The sequence below is a fragment of the Trichosurus vulpecula genome, chromosome 9 (assembly GCF_011100635.1).
Source record: "Trichosurus vulpecula isolate mTriVul1 chromosome 9, mTriVul1.pri, whole genome shotgun sequence".
Lineage (NCBI taxonomy): Eukaryota > Metazoa > Chordata > Mammalia > Diprotodontia > Phalangeridae > Trichosurus > Trichosurus vulpecula.
Window position 1 is genome coordinate 36,165,575 of NC_050581.1, and position 15,511 is coordinate 36,181,085.

A 15,511-nucleotide genomic window follows, 5' to 3' on the forward strand; every position below is an offset into this window, starting at 1 on the left:
AGGAAATGGCAAACTATTCCAGTAACTCTGCCAAGAAAATCCCATGGACTGTATAAGTCCATGGAGTCGCAAAGAGTCAGACACGACTGAATACCAATAACACTACGTAGTACTGATGGTATAACAGAACGTAATCTTTTTTTAAAAAATTGTTTCATTTGGAAAATGTATTGAAAATTCCTACTAGAGATGTGAAGAATTCATCTTTCCTGCCACCATCCCAGCACATGAGCCACTTTGTCCACCCACACCTGTCATGAATAGATACTTCCTCTTCTACCTTCACAACTCCTCAAAGATGTCTACTGGAGAAGAAGGTGCAGAACTCCCGTGAGAGTGAATTGAAGGTGGGGAGAGAGAAGTATGGGTGTGGAACCTCTTGCATTGCCTACTAAATGAGGAAAGAGCTGAGGGTGTGGGGCAGGAATCTGTAGCTCCCAGAAGGGAGGGGCAAGGCTTTCAAGGGCATCAGCTCCCTCAGGCAGCAACAGCTGGGGCTCAGTCAGAAGGGGGAGAAGAAAGTTGGGGGGAGGAGGACAGCAGCAGCTGTTACTGTGTATAGATCACCCATAAGCCAGAGATGCAGAAGCTGAAAGTTGACTGTGGCAGCCCACATTTTTAACCACTTAATTACTCCAAATTAGGGAATTGCACTGAGAATAAAGGGGGGAAAAACTCTCTAAATAGACACTTTATTTGTTTGATACTAATTGCTACTAGTCCTGAGTAGGTAACAAGAGCTTATTTTCAAAAACTAAATGAACCACAAGTCAAAATAAAATTTAGTGAAGCATTTTTATCACTGTCTCCCCCACCCCATTTCTTGCAACTTACATACATTTTTGAAAGCTGAAGGTTTTTTTAGGGAATTTGAAAATATACCAATCCACTATACTCGTAAGATGAACAGTTTTATCTTTGAAATAACTAACCTAAAATAAACTCGTTATATTCAAAAGCTAACTTTTATTTAATGCACCCACCAGCTTTGAACCAAAACTTTCTAGCTCATTTGTTAAATATGTACAGTGGAAAGGACACTGGCTCTTTCCTCAGAAGACCTGAGTCCAAATTCCTCCTTGGATGCTTACTACCTATATGACCTTGGGGAAGTCACTTAGCCCCATGTGGGCCACCATTTCCTCATCTATAAAACCAAGAGGTTAAACTTGATGGCCTCTCTTGTCCCTTCTGGTTCTAGATCTATGACCCTATGTGATACTTGAAGTAGAGATGGGAAGTACCATGTAGTGTGTCCCCTAGATCAACCTTTTAAACATCAAAAGAATTCACTAATTTTCCCTCCAAAAATATTTCCCACCATCCTGCCCTGACCCGACCTCAAAATTGCATTAGCAGTAAAATAAATTAACCTAGCATTCTTTTCCACTTGTCCAGTATGAATCACCACACTCCTAGGTAGGGGAAGTAGGTAACTGGTTATTTCCAGTCTTGCCCTGTGTAATATAGCAACATCTCTGGTAATTATAAGGGTCTACAAAAGAAGATCATGTAGGTCCAAGCCTTAGACTTGTTTTGCTAAATATTTCTGTGCTACGTCTATCACTCTAAAAGCAAAGGGCAGAATCAGATCGCTAGAACATCCCTAGGAATGAAACAAAAGTGGTCTCTTAAATAATAGACTATGATTTGATGTGCATAAAGATGTATGCTTAATGTGGACAATAGAGACTTCCGATTCTTTCTGTTAGTTTATCCCTATAGCCATTCCTTTAGAAGGCAATAATTATTGAGACTTTTTTAAGGCTTGCTAATGGAAGGTAACCACAATTGGTCTCTTGCAGGAAACTGACTACGCCAGGGGACTGCAGCTATTGATATGGAATCCCAAATACATGTCAACACTGTAGCACATGGAATTCCACAGAGATCACTGTGCTTGTGTATGTAGGATGTCTATAAGGCACAAATGTCAGAATCAAGATTTCACTGACACGAAAAAATATCTTGACCACATACCTGAGATTACTTTGAAAAGTTATATGACATCAAAGCCATGGCTTTCTCTTTTAAGTGGGGGACATGAAGCAATGAAACTTTGCACTTTTTAAATTAAATCTATCAAAGTATGATCAACTAAGTCATCTAGGAGAATAAAATATCCCTGTGGGATGTAATTAATATTAATTAACTAAACACAGTTCCTAACCAGGATGCAGATTTTCAGGAACAAGATTTAGAATGAAGAATTCTAACTTTGCAATTGATCTAGAGTAGAATTTTGGATTCTTTTATAAGAAAAGCAATCTTTAATGTCATGATATGTCACAAGGTAAAGCTACATGTATATGCTGCATGTATATATCGTGTCTATGTCTATATATCTATACCTTTATTTGTTCGTATCCATCATTTTATCAGTGTTTGGGAAGTCCTAGTGTGGAAGTTCCCTCCAACAACCTGACTACCTTTAACTTACAGTCTTAGAGAACAGCCTGGCCCAAAGTCCTTCAGCTAGAATCTTTCACGTGCAGGACTTCAACTCAGCTTTTCTAGACTCTGAGGCCAGGCTAATCAACCATTACATTCTGTCTCCTTTGAGTTAGGAAGGCTTGGGTTCAAATCTTATGTATAACATATGCTGGGCCTGACCTTGGACATTTAATCTCAGTACTCAGCAATTCTCTAAGAACACAAATTGCATAGGATCTGCAGGGGTACAATGAGTTTCGTTACTGAGAGGGCCCTGAACTGATGGAATCACAGGTAGGGAGTGAGGGGGAAAGAAAGACAGAAACAGAGAGTGGGCATTTGAACTACTTCCCCACTATGCCATGAGGATAAATAAATGTCAATGTTAATTACACCTTTAAATTGTTTCCTCCTTGATGGGAGTACTGTTTAAAGTTCTAAAGACTGGTTCTTTTGTTTATGATTTTAGCAAATAGGACTCTTTTGTTCTTAAGTATAAAACTATATATTTTTACTTCTTATACTTTTCAGTGTTTAGACAACAGAAATTCCTCAGACATCTTCCTGGTTTGGAAAAATACCCTTTTTGTTCATGGATTCCAGTGTTATATCTCTCTCTCAAGTAATATATTTATTTATTCGTGGAACCTAATCTGTATTCCTCTTGTGGGCAAAACTCTCCCTAAAGTCAATAAATTTGTCCACTTAGTCGGTATAGGTCAAAGCCCATAATGGTCATTCAAACCTTGACGTATAAGGATATCCTTATTCCTAATGTTCCCATTGTATTTACTGCAAATCAATACTTAGGTTATGTTGGCCTTTCTAATCTTGCTCCCTACATTCCAAATGGTAAGGAAGCAATTGCCTTGAATCTAAAACTTCTGCCTAGTCTTCATCCATGATGTTTTTCAGCTTTTCCATGAGCATTTGAGTTGAGCCCAATAATAAGAGATCTATCAATATTTTTAGTCACTCTAAAGCTTTCTGGTTCCAGAATTTCATGACTATGTTAAAATTTCAATTGTGAACATGAATAACTTTAAATGGTGTGAGCCTCACATGTGAAAATAGAGCAGCTCCTTTTGTGGTGTCAAAGAACTAGAAACTCAAGGGGGATACCCATCAATTAGGGCACGGCAGAACAAGTTATGGTTTATAAATGTGACAGAAAGCTACTATACTATATACTATGGAAAATGTTGAAGGGGATGATTTCAGAGAAACTTAAGAAAACTTGTATGAACCGATGCAAAGTGAAGTGAGCAGAACTAGAAGACAATTTATACAAGGACAACAACATATAAAGACATAAAACTTTGAAAGATTTAGGAACTCTGATCAACACGGTGATCAAAGGACTCATGATGAAACAAGCTACTCACTTTCTAAGAGAGGTGATGAACTCAGAGTGCAGATTGAGACTTTTTAAAATTATTCTTTTGACATGGACAATGAAAGAATATGGTTTGCTTGAACATAAATATGTGCAATGGAGGTTTTTTTTTCTCTTTCTTTCTCAATGGAATTAAGGCATGAGGTTGGAGAGAAAGAAGTTGGATTTTCATTGACATAAAAAAATTAATACAAAAAATTTTAAATGGTATGTGAACTTTTATCAAGATATTAATCCCTAAATAATTCACAGAATTAAGGCATTCACTACTGTCTTCCTGTTTAATTCAGCTACTGTTGATTTTGTGACTTCAGTAAAGACTGAGATCAATCTAAAGAAACCATTCATGGAAAATAACTCAGTGGGAAGGTTGAATTTAGAACAGGAAAAAAATGTCCAGGACAAAATGGAATCTCTTGGTTCCAAATCATTTGGTTGACATGACACAAAATGGAATCTCTTGGTTCCAAATCATTTGGTTGACATGACACAAAATAGAACCTCTTGGTTCCAAATTATTTAAGATAGTTTGCCATTTCCTAAGCATCACCCCATAGGAGGCACAGGTGAGATGGAGAGGAAGGAGAACAGTAAAGGCTCTTGTGAGGATGATTAGATTAATTGGACTAATATTCTTTGTACTATGAATGATGGAATGATACTGTTCTTCCTCCAGTGCCTTATACTTTCATTAAGCACCTACTGTGTGCATAACACCCCACTGGGAGAGGGAGAGATAAAAAGTTCAGAAAGTACCCTGACCTCATGGAACTTATGATGTCAAAGAAGGATGATGCACAAATGAAGAGGGCTAGAATACAAAATTTGACATGGCGGGTGCATTAGAGAGTTACAAAACAAGTGGGCAGTAGGTCTGAGGGAAGAAGTTGAAGCTGAAGGCTGAGGTTGATACAGGTACACTGAGTATCAGGGAAGGCTTCCAGGAGGAGTTTACATTGCATGGAATATTAAAGGACTGCTAAGAGTTTGACAAGCAAAAGAGAAGGCATTCTGGCCATGAGACTCTAAGGTGTATCCAAAGGATAAAGAGTGGTTCATTTTGGTCAGGGTAATCACTAACTTTGTGACTTTGAGCAAGACCCTTTACCCCTCTGGACCTCAGTCCTTCACATATAAATGAAGAGGGAGAGTAGATTTAGATTTGGAAGGAACCTCAGAGACCATCCAATCCAATCACTTCATTTTATAGATGAAGACACGGAAGTTCAGGGAGACTAAGACTTGTCCAAGAACACACACAGGTAATAAACATCAGGGATGGGATTTGAACTAGGTCCTCTGACTCCAGATCTAGTGCTCTTCCTGCTGTACCCAGGTGCCTTTCAATCATCTCTGAGATCCCATTTAACTCTAATAGTCTACCATGCTGTAACTATGATTCAGCCCCATTTACTTTGATAAATGAACTATGCATCTGATTCCCAAATGATTAAATATAGACAACTCTGACTGAAGTTGGGAGGTAGTGTGGTACTAGGGAAGAGACACTGATACTTCCTGTGTGACCATGGCCAAGTCCACTTAATCCACCTTGACTTCAGTTTCCTCAGTTGTAAAACAGGGAAGGGGGAGTTGGAGGATAGGGGCTATGAGATACCCTTCTGCTCTAGACCTGTGATTCAATAATTGCAAATTCACTGGATTTCCTCCTAAAGTAAGGCACCAGAGTGTGGAGCAAAGCAAGAATCTGACTTGTGGTCATTAGAAGGTGAAAATGGCAATCACATAGCAGGGTATACACATTATTGGCTACCTTCTTGGTCACAGCACATACTGTACCATCCATAAAATCACCTACCATTAGACTACTGCAGTAAGTGAGGAAAGAAAAGTTAAGGATAAAATGGCAGCCCAGCTGATAACTCTGATGTTGATGTTACAGTAATCAAACATAAGACTGAATTGTAGGAAGTCACTTTTGACTCTCCTGTATTCTTTTCTTTGTATAATTGTTTCACTCCGCATTTTTAAGGGACATGTATTACAGGAAAGTATGAGACCTGACACATTATGTGCATTCAGTACATGCCTAAAGACATATACATGTGAAAAATGGTACACTCTCTAAGTTTTCATCAGGGTTTTAGTTAGTTCATAAGAAACTTAATTTGCTTTAAACTTCATAGTGAATGGCCCTCTGCTTTCCCACAAAGCCAATTTGGTGAAATGTGAGCCTTTGTTTTCAAAGCTCTTAGCCCACAGGGCAAAGCCCTCATAGAAACCTTTAGGGTCATGATGTTTTGTAAGGATGCACATGCCTAGCCTAGATTCATCAGAGCATCTTAAGTGGCCTGTGTATACATCACTAACAGCAGGCAATCCTATGACTATTTTTCTCACTCCCAAAGGCCGACATGCAGATCCTATGACCAGGTTTATAGGGGTTCATGCACTTTGCAGAACACATTCAACGCAGAACCAGCATCAAGTTGCAACTGCAGTGGAAGACTAAAAGCAGGCATCTCTAGATATCTCCTGGAGTTGTGCCCACTGATTAATGAAGACACCAGAGTTTAGGTTCTCTAGAATTAATAATGTGTCTGATTTTAGGTTAAAATTGCTTTCTCCATATCAGGAAAGCAAGTGTGGCATACCTCTAGAAATATGACACAGTTATTTAAAACTTTTCTGCACTTAAACCTGAATAACAAAATACACTCTATATTCACCTGCTGTCTCTTGTTACATTTGAACCTTTCTAGCAAATACATTCTAGCAATACTTTGCAAATATCACATTTAAAAACGATTACATGTATACACCCAGTGAATGAAGGAACAGTATGGATTCTATCCCAGACAAGCTTACCATAACCCACTTTCCCTGGGAAACTTCTTTTTTTTTTCTCCCTCAATGTGCTCCTCTCTGTCTTAAATTCACTGCTGGAAACAGCGGTTAGACATTACTCCAGAAAGATGACAGTTAAGTATAAAAAATTTTAAACCCCCGAAAGAAGTTACAACCTTTACATACATTCATAAAGAGCTGCCACCTCTCTAAAAAAGCTATGAGCCGCAATAGAATTGCATCACAAAAGTGCTACCCCAAAGAGAAAATTAGGAGGGGCGCAGAAGAGCCTGAACTAGGCGAGACGTCTGAACTTCCTTGTCCCTAAAGGAATGGTGTCACCCTCATGCACCCCTCTCACCTTGGGCTGACCAGGCTTGGAGACCGGACAGAGACTTACCGAGGAGCCAGCCCAAAACGGGCACGAGTTCTTCACCTGCGGGGAACTACTCAGAGACAGTGCCCCGAAGCTGAGCGCCACCATGCAGCAGCCTAAGATGAGCTGCAGGAGCCCCAGGGACAGCAGCGGGCGGGCGGGAAGCAGTCCGGAGCCCGGGACTCCGGCGGCGGCCGCGGCAGCGGCGGCCCGGCGGGCGGACAACGGGGGCTGCGGTGGCGAGAGCACCGAGGAGGCTGAGGCAGCTGCACAGCGAGGCCGCGCCGGGGGCTGCAGCCCTGATCTCGACCAGCGGGGCCGGAGCGGGGCCAGCGGCGGCTCCTGGGCGGCGGCGGCCGCTGCGGCCGCGGCTCCCGGACCCCCAGCCTGCGTTCCTGCGGAGAGTCCCGCCACCGGGCAGCAGGACCCCGGGAGCACCACAGGCAGAGACATGGGTGCGGAAAGGTGGGCGGCAGCGGCTGCAAGGAGACGCTGAAGGGCAGGGGCTGAATCCCTGCCGGGTGGAGGGGACCCGGAGCTGGAGGAAGAAGAGGAGGAGGAGGCGGCAGCCGCGGCGGCGAGCACCACCCAGAGTGGGGCAAGGGGCGGGAGCAAAGGAGCGGTCCGAGAGACGAAGAGGGAGATGGTACCCCGGCTCCTGCAGCCCGTACTGAGCTCGCTCCAAACACCAGCGGACTCGGACCCTTGGCCAGAGCAGGTCTTCCAACACTTGCAAGCTCTTCTTCCACCCTGGCGGCCGCTGGGCTGCTGCTGTTGTGGCCGCCGGACCCACCCAAACCACCTGCCGCCACTGACAGTCTCCTCCCTCCCCCACACCGACGCCAAACTACTTGCTGCTACTGCCGCCGCCGCTGCCGCCCACGGTCAAGTGCACGGGCACTGGCACGCTCTCGCGCTCTTCCCGCTGCTCAGTTACAGCTCAGAGCGGAGATCAGCAGGCAGCCAGCCTCTCTCGGCCGGCGTCCGTCTTAGGCTAGCGGGCGAGGAGGAAGGATTTGAGCTTGAAGTTTTAAATAACTCCTCCTGGGGTAGTAGAGACGGCCTCAGGAGCAGTTGGATTGCGTGTGGGATCTTGGCTGCCGGCCCCTCGAGAGGGGAGGGAGGATCCTGGGAGAGAGCGAGCAGTGGAGGTTAGGGGAAGAAAAGAAGGAAGACTGGGTTTGTTTGGCCGCCGCCGCGGCTGTAAGTGCCAAGCAGGCGCCAATCTGGGTCCCGGGTCTCCCTTTCCCCAGCCGCGTCTCTACCTCCAAAGCGGTGTCTCGCTGGAGTTGGGCGGTCTAAGGATGACCTCACAGTCAGCTCTAGCTTCCCGGCCACCAGTCTGCGTCTCAGAGTCCTTGCGTTTCTAGGAAATCCTTTGGGCTGAGGAAGTCCCCAAACTGCTGGGCTCAGAGCCGGGAACAAGAGGGAGACCTGAGCAGGCAGGGTCGCTCTCCAATCTCCACTTGTTGATGTTCTCTGCCTGGCTGAATGTATCAGGCAGCTGCGCAGGATGTCACTTTGCATCGTTTCTTTAACCTGTTTGAGGAGTTCCTGTCTCCACGTGGGAGAATGGGTGGGGAGAACCGGGAAGAGACTCAGGGTCCCAAGGGCAGCTAGATGGGAGCAAACATCTGTAGCCGGGACCAGTCTGCCATAGAAATAGCTACAAAACATTAGGAAATAAAGGGTTGGGTGAATTCATCTCTTACCTCCCGGAAGGGAGGTCGCGAGTTCAATTCCCACACCCAGCCTTTGGCTCAGGGCTTCAGGATGCTGACACTGCAGTGCAGAGCTGCAAGGGAGGGGCTGCAAAGAGGAAGATCTTGAAATGAGATGTTGCACAGAGAAGCTCTTTCGGAACAACTCCCATTACTCCATCCCATCCAGGTATTTGAGACAGGCCAGAGATACAGGTTTTTATGTTTGTCTGTTCCCACCCCGCAGCAGTCAATATCAAGAAAGGAATTTCCCCGTGTCTGGAGGGACTGAGTGCATAATGAATGCTACATCCATCTACTTCCCCAGACATCCCCTACTCTAAATTAATCATTCCTTGGTAGATACAAGAGAAATTCTTAAACTTCCCAGGGAAAACGAAAACAAATGAAATTCCAATCTATGCACTTGAGCTCATTTGAATATTTGCCAGACACCGTCACATTTGCTTTTAAATGTGACTTGCCCTTGATAAATGGCTTGCCTCAATAACATAGAATGAGGGGAAACTTTAATGCTCCGAAAGTGCCACTAAATCTAAGGTGATTTTTAATGAGATTTTATGGTGGATGAAAGCCAAGGCAGTGTAATTTTGCAATTAAGTCATATTGGGTGTTAAGGCAGATAATCTTAGGATGGGGGATATTTAGTGTCCTCCTGCTTAATGGATTCCTAGGATTTAAAGCTGAAAGGGACTTTCGAGGTCACCTAGTGAAACCCTCTCATTTTACAGATTAGCCTGAAGCCAGAGAGGTTAAGTAATTTGACTTGCCTCTGTCACATAATTAATAAGCATAAGTATCAGAGCCAAGATTTGAGCCCATATCTACCTGCCTCCAACTCCAGCTGGTTCCACTACACTAAACTGCTTCTCATATAAAACTGCCATTTTCTTTTATGGTTTAAGTATGGCCAGAGATTGTATTGACTTCATCACAGTTTATGACCGTAAATATATGGCATACTTACTGCCAATGAGTTTGAGTACAAAATTGTAGAATTTCTGAAGTATACGTTTATATTTTTTTGCTTTATTTATTTGTTATATTTATATTTTGTGTATTTAACCTTGAGAAGACATTTTCTTTACAAACTACTCTTAGAAAAGAAGACTTAAATTTATAGAAATATAGAATAACTCAGGCTAGGTTCAGTAGCTCACACCTATGAATCCCTGCTAGTAGGGAGGCTGAAGCTGGTAAATCACTTGAGCTTGGGAATTCTGAGCTTCAGTAGGGCTAAAGCAGATGGGGTGTCCTTACTAAGACTGGTATCAATATGGTACCAGAGCCTGGGGGAGGGAGGCACCAATCTGTCTAATCAGGGATCAACTTTCTGAAGTGGCTGAGGTCAGAAATGGAACAGGAGAAAACTTTTGTGACACTCAGCTGTGAGACAAGCCTTAAAGTAGCTGCTGTACAACCATCATGGACGAGAGAGGAAGACCAAAGAAGCAAACAAACAGATTAATGAATAACTCAGCAATGCAGTGACTCTGTCATCTCATACATGCAAAATTAAATGAGATTATAGACCCAAGTTTTATTTATAAAGACATTTCACAAATCTTAAAACTAACTCTCTAGAAATATCAGCCATTGTTACTATTCATTGGGTACTCCCTCCAAGAGTGCAGGCAGCAACCTGACTTCACATTCTATCAGAGGCATAGAGGATATACCTAGCAAGGTAGAAGCTTTACTCTATGTCTCTTAAGATTCCAGGTGTAAGGAGAACCTTGTACACAGTAGCAGCAACATTGTGCAATGATCAGCTTTGATAGAGTTAGTTCTTCTCAGCAACGCAATGATCTAAGATAATTCCAAAAGACTCATGATGGAAAATGACATTCGCACCCAGAGAAAGAACTATGGAGTCTGAATGCAGATCAAAGCAGACTATTTTCTCTTTATTTTTTCTTTCTCAGGGTTATCCCCTTTTTTCTGATTCTTTTTTTTCAAAACATGACTAATGTCGAAATATGTTTAATATGATTGTACATGTATAGCCTATATCAGATTGCATTCCATTTTGGGGAGGGGAAGGGGAAGGAGGAGGGAAATTTAAAACTCAAAATTTTATAAAAGTGAATGTTGAAAAGTAAAAATTATTTAATTAATTAATTGAATTTTTAAAAATACGGATAGGAATTGAGGCCACTTCCAATTAAAAAAAGAGAGAGAGAAACACCTGGTGTATTAGAGCAGGGCCTCAGATTGTAACAGTTTTATGGATTTAGAGAGGGAAAGGATATTATAGTTTGGCCATTTTGTTATAAGACCAAAGCTTTAGAGCCATTCAAGGCTGGTTAGATAATATATGAGTTCTCTGTCATAGGGCCACAGATTTAGAGCTCAAAAGTACTTCAGAAGCTATATAGTCTAACTCCCTCATGTTACAGATGAGGAAACTGAGGCTCTGAGAGGTTAAGTGAAATGCCTAAGCTCACACAGAGTCAGGATTCAAATTCATATCAACTGATACCAAATCTAAAGTTCCTTTCACCATACCACACCATGTTGCATCCCTCAATCTAACTATATGATAAGCCCATCTTCTTTTCTTATCATATCATTCATATATGTAGCATACACATATATATATGAATTCATATACATATATATATATATTCCTGCAACAAATGGTCTTTAAAAAATCTGAAAAATTATTGTCTTGAAAAGATTGTTAAGATCAGGTAATAATGCTGAGTTCCTGAATTGTCTATATTACTAGATTATAAACTTCTTGGGGACAGAGCAGGGAATATGTGCTTAATTCTATATAATTTTCCCTTCATAAACTTATAGTACTTAATTTCTACTGACAGCTCTATTAGCCATTTAAAAAAAGAGAGACGATATTGAGGATAATTGAAATCCGCAGGGAATACAGGAACCCATTTAAACCACTAGCTTCAGCCTCTTCTACCTAGAAGGCTAATTAATTGAATTTGCTCTGTTGTATATTCTTGCTTATAGATGACCTTAATGGGCGATGGAGTTAGAACTAGGAGGGACCCAAAGAATCATCCTACCCCCTCATTTTACAGATGAGAAAATCAAAGCCTAAAGACTTATCCTAGGTCTCATCATTACCAAACCTCAGAGATTAGGCTTTGAACTCAGGTCCTCTGACAGCAGAGCCACTATTTGATTTCCACTGTTGCACATTGCCTCTTAAAGACACAGGCATGGGAGGGCAGAGCCAAGATGGCGGCTGGAAAGCAGGGACTAGCGTGAGCTCCCTGCCGAGTCCCTCCAAAAACCTATAAAAAATGGCTCTGAACCAATTCTAGAACTACAGAACCCACAAAACAGCAGAGGGAAGCAAGGCTCCAGCCCAGGACAGCCTGGATGGTCTCTGGGTGAGGTCTATCCCACACGGAGCTGGGAGCTGGGAGCTGGGAGCTGGGAGCGGAGCAGACGGCGGGGAACAACCAGACCAGGAGCTGGGTGGAGCGGGCCCTAGCGCCCAGAATCAGTGAGCTGCAGCAGTTACCAGACTTCTCAACCCACAAACACCAAAGACAGTGGGGGAAGGTTAGTGGGGAAAGCTGCGAGTAGAAGGAGTTCACCGTTCAGCCACTGCCCCTGGGGCAGTGGAAGTGGGGCAGCTACAGCTGCAGTTGCTTCCAGCCCCAGGCCCACCTGGTGGGAGGAATTAAGGGGCGGATCAGAACAGGAGTGCACAGCCTGCTGAAGATCTAAGCCCAGTCCGGGTTGGGGGTTCTTGGGGAAGGAGTAGTGCTGGTGTGACAGAGCTGGCACCTCCCCCCTAAACATGGAACATAGAACTCTTTAGTCTACAAGCAGTCATATCCCGCTGAAAAACTCAAGGGTCAAGTTAGTTGGTTGGGAATATGGCCAGGCAGCGAAAACGCACCCAGATTCAGTCTCAGACTTTGGATTCTTTCTTTGGTGACAAAGAAGACCAAAACATACAGCCTAAAGAAGTCAACAAAGTGCAAGAGCCTACACCAAAAGCCTCCAAGAAAAACATGAACTGGTCCCAGGCCATGGAAGAGCTCAAAAAGGATTTGGAAAAGCAAGTTAGAGAAGTAGAGGAAAAATTGGGAAGAGAAATGAGAAGGATGTGAGAAAACCATGAAAAACAAGTCAATGACTTGCTAAAGGAGATGCCAAAAAAATACTGAAAAATACACTGAAGAAAACAACATCTTAAAAAATAGACTAACTCAAATGGCAAAAGAGCTCCAAAAAGCCAATGAGGAGAAGAATGCCTTGAAAGGCAGAATTAGCCAAATGGAAAAGGAGGTCCAAAAGACCACTGAAGAAAATACCACCTTAAAAATTAGATTGCAGCAAGTAGAAGCTAGTGACTTGATGAGAAATCAAGATATTATAAAACAGAACCAAAGGAATGAAAAAATGGAAGACAATGTGAAATATCTCCTTGGAAAAACCACTGACCTGGAAAATAGATCCAGGAGAGATCATTTAAAAATTATTGGACTACCTGAAAGCCACGATCAAAAAAAGAGCCTAGATATCATCTTTCAAGAAATTATCAAGGAGAACTGCCCTGATATTCTAGAGCCACAGGGCAAAATAGAAATTGAAAGAATACATCAATTGCCTCCTCAAATAGATCCCAAAAAGAAATCTCCTAGGAATATTGTTGCCAAACTCCAGAGCTCCCAGATCAAGGAGAAAATACTGTAAGCAGCCAGAAAGAAACAATTTGAGTATTGTGGAAACCCAATCAGAATAACCCAAGATCTGGCAGCTTCTACATTAAGAGATCGAAGGGCTTGGAATATGATATTCTGGAGGTCAATGGAGCTAGGATTAAAACCTAGAATCACCTACCCAGCAAAACTGAATATCATGCTCCAAGGCAAAATATGGATTTTCAATAAAATAGAGGACTCTCAAGCTTTCTCAGTGAAAAGACCAGAGATGAATAGAAAATTTGACTTTCAAACACAAGAATCAAGAGAAGCACGAGAAGGTAATCAAGAAAAAGAACAAGAAAAAGAAATTGCAAGGGACTTACTAAAGTTGAACTGTTTTGTTTACATTCCTACATGGAAAGATGATGTGTATGATTCATGAGACCTCAGTATTAGGGTAGCTGAAGTGAATATGCATATATATATATATATATATATATATATATATATATATATATATATGTTTATGTATATATATGTATGTGAATGTGTATGTATGTATATATGTATGTGTGTATATATATAGAGAGAGAGACACACACACACACACAGGGTGAGTTGAAGATGAAGGGAAGATATCTAAAAGAAATAAAATCAAACTAAGGGATGAGAGAGGAATATATTGAGAGAGGGAGATAGGGAGAGATAGAATGGAGTAAATTATCTCGCATAAAAGCAGCAAGAAAAAGCAGTTCTGTAGGAAGAGAAGAGAAGGCAGGTGAGGGGGGAATGAGTGAACCTTGCTCTCATCAGATTGGGCCTGAGGAGGGAATACCATACATACTCAATTGGGTATCTTACCCCACAGGAAAGAAGAGGGAAGAAGATTTAAAAAGGGCGGGGGGTTGATGGAGGGGAGAGCAGATGGGGGTGGAGGTAATCAAAAACAAACACTTTGGAAAGGGGACAGGGTCAAGGGAGAAAATTCAATAAAGGGGGATGGGTTGGGAAGGAGCAAAATATAGTTAGTCTTTCACAACATGAGTATTGTGGAAGGGTTATACATAATGATACACATGTGGCCTATGTTGAATTGCTTGACTTCTTAGGGAGGGTGGGTGGGAAGGGAAGAGGGGAGAGAATTTGGAACTCAAAGTTTTAAAAACAGATGTTCAAAAAGAAAAAAAAAGTTTTTGCATGCATCTAGAAAACAAGATACACAGGCAATGGGGTGTAGACATTTATCTTGCCCTACAAGAAAGGAAGGGAAAAGGGGATGGGAGGGGAGTGGGGTGACAGAAGGAAGGGCTGACTAGGGAACAGGGCAACCAGAATATATGCCATCTTGGAGTGGGGGGGAGGGTAGAAATGGGGAGAAAACTTGTAATTCAAACTCTTGTTAAAATCAATGCTGAGAACTAAATATGTTAAATAAATAAATTTAAAAGAAAAAAAGACACAGGCATGTACTACTATAATGAAGAATATCTTAATAGACTATCATATCCATAAGCAATTCAAGCAACACAGTCTTTATGTCCAACATGGTACCTAGAAGAAACCAGGTCAAAATCTTATATGTCCAGGCTCTTGTGGAAAGCACGTTTCATTACTTTAAGAAGGGAGTTGTCAACCTTAGTCCTGGGAAACAAGAAACATTTCCCTCCTCAAAGCATAAATGTGGCAAATTCAAGAGTAGAAGGTTACATGCATTGTCAGATTGAATCATTTGAACTGCAATCTCGGCTTAACAACTTATATTTGTTATCATTGGGAGTGGAGGTAAAGCATGGTCTATACAGAAATTGCAATGATTTTTAAAGTGGAAAGTTAGAACTGCCTAATTGGAATGGAAAAATGTTATTTGTATGCTCACCTCTTAGGTATCCACTTACCAATGTGAGCAAAGAATTTTAGGTGTTACAAATATTTTGAAAAAGACTTCTGAAAAGTTTGTCCATAGTACTAGATTTAGCTAGGTAAAAGATCAAAGAAGCAATAAACAAAATACAATAACATCACTGTGGAAACAACAAAAACTCCCACTTTTCTCAGGATCAAGGCAAAAATGATCTGGCTCCAAACCTTTCCCCCAATTTGCTCTCTCCCCCGCCCTCCTTCATAGACTTCATTTTTGTCCTCTCTC

General features: G+C 42.0%; 1 protein-coding gene across 1 annotated transcript in view; it reads right to left on the reverse strand.

Moving 5' to 3' along the window:
- Positions 1-7,536, reverse strand: part of FAM189A2 (family with sequence similarity 189 member A2) — a 76,642-nt gene extending 69,106 nt beyond the window's left edge. The window contains exon 1 of the mRNA XM_036738239.1: positions 7,038-7,536. Coding sequence (XP_036594134.1) covers positions 7,038-7,466 — 429 coding nt within the window. The 5' untranslated portion in view covers positions 7,467-7,536. The remainder of the gene's footprint in view (positions 1-7,037) is intronic.
- Positions 7,537-15,511: the final 7,975 nt, after the last annotated feature.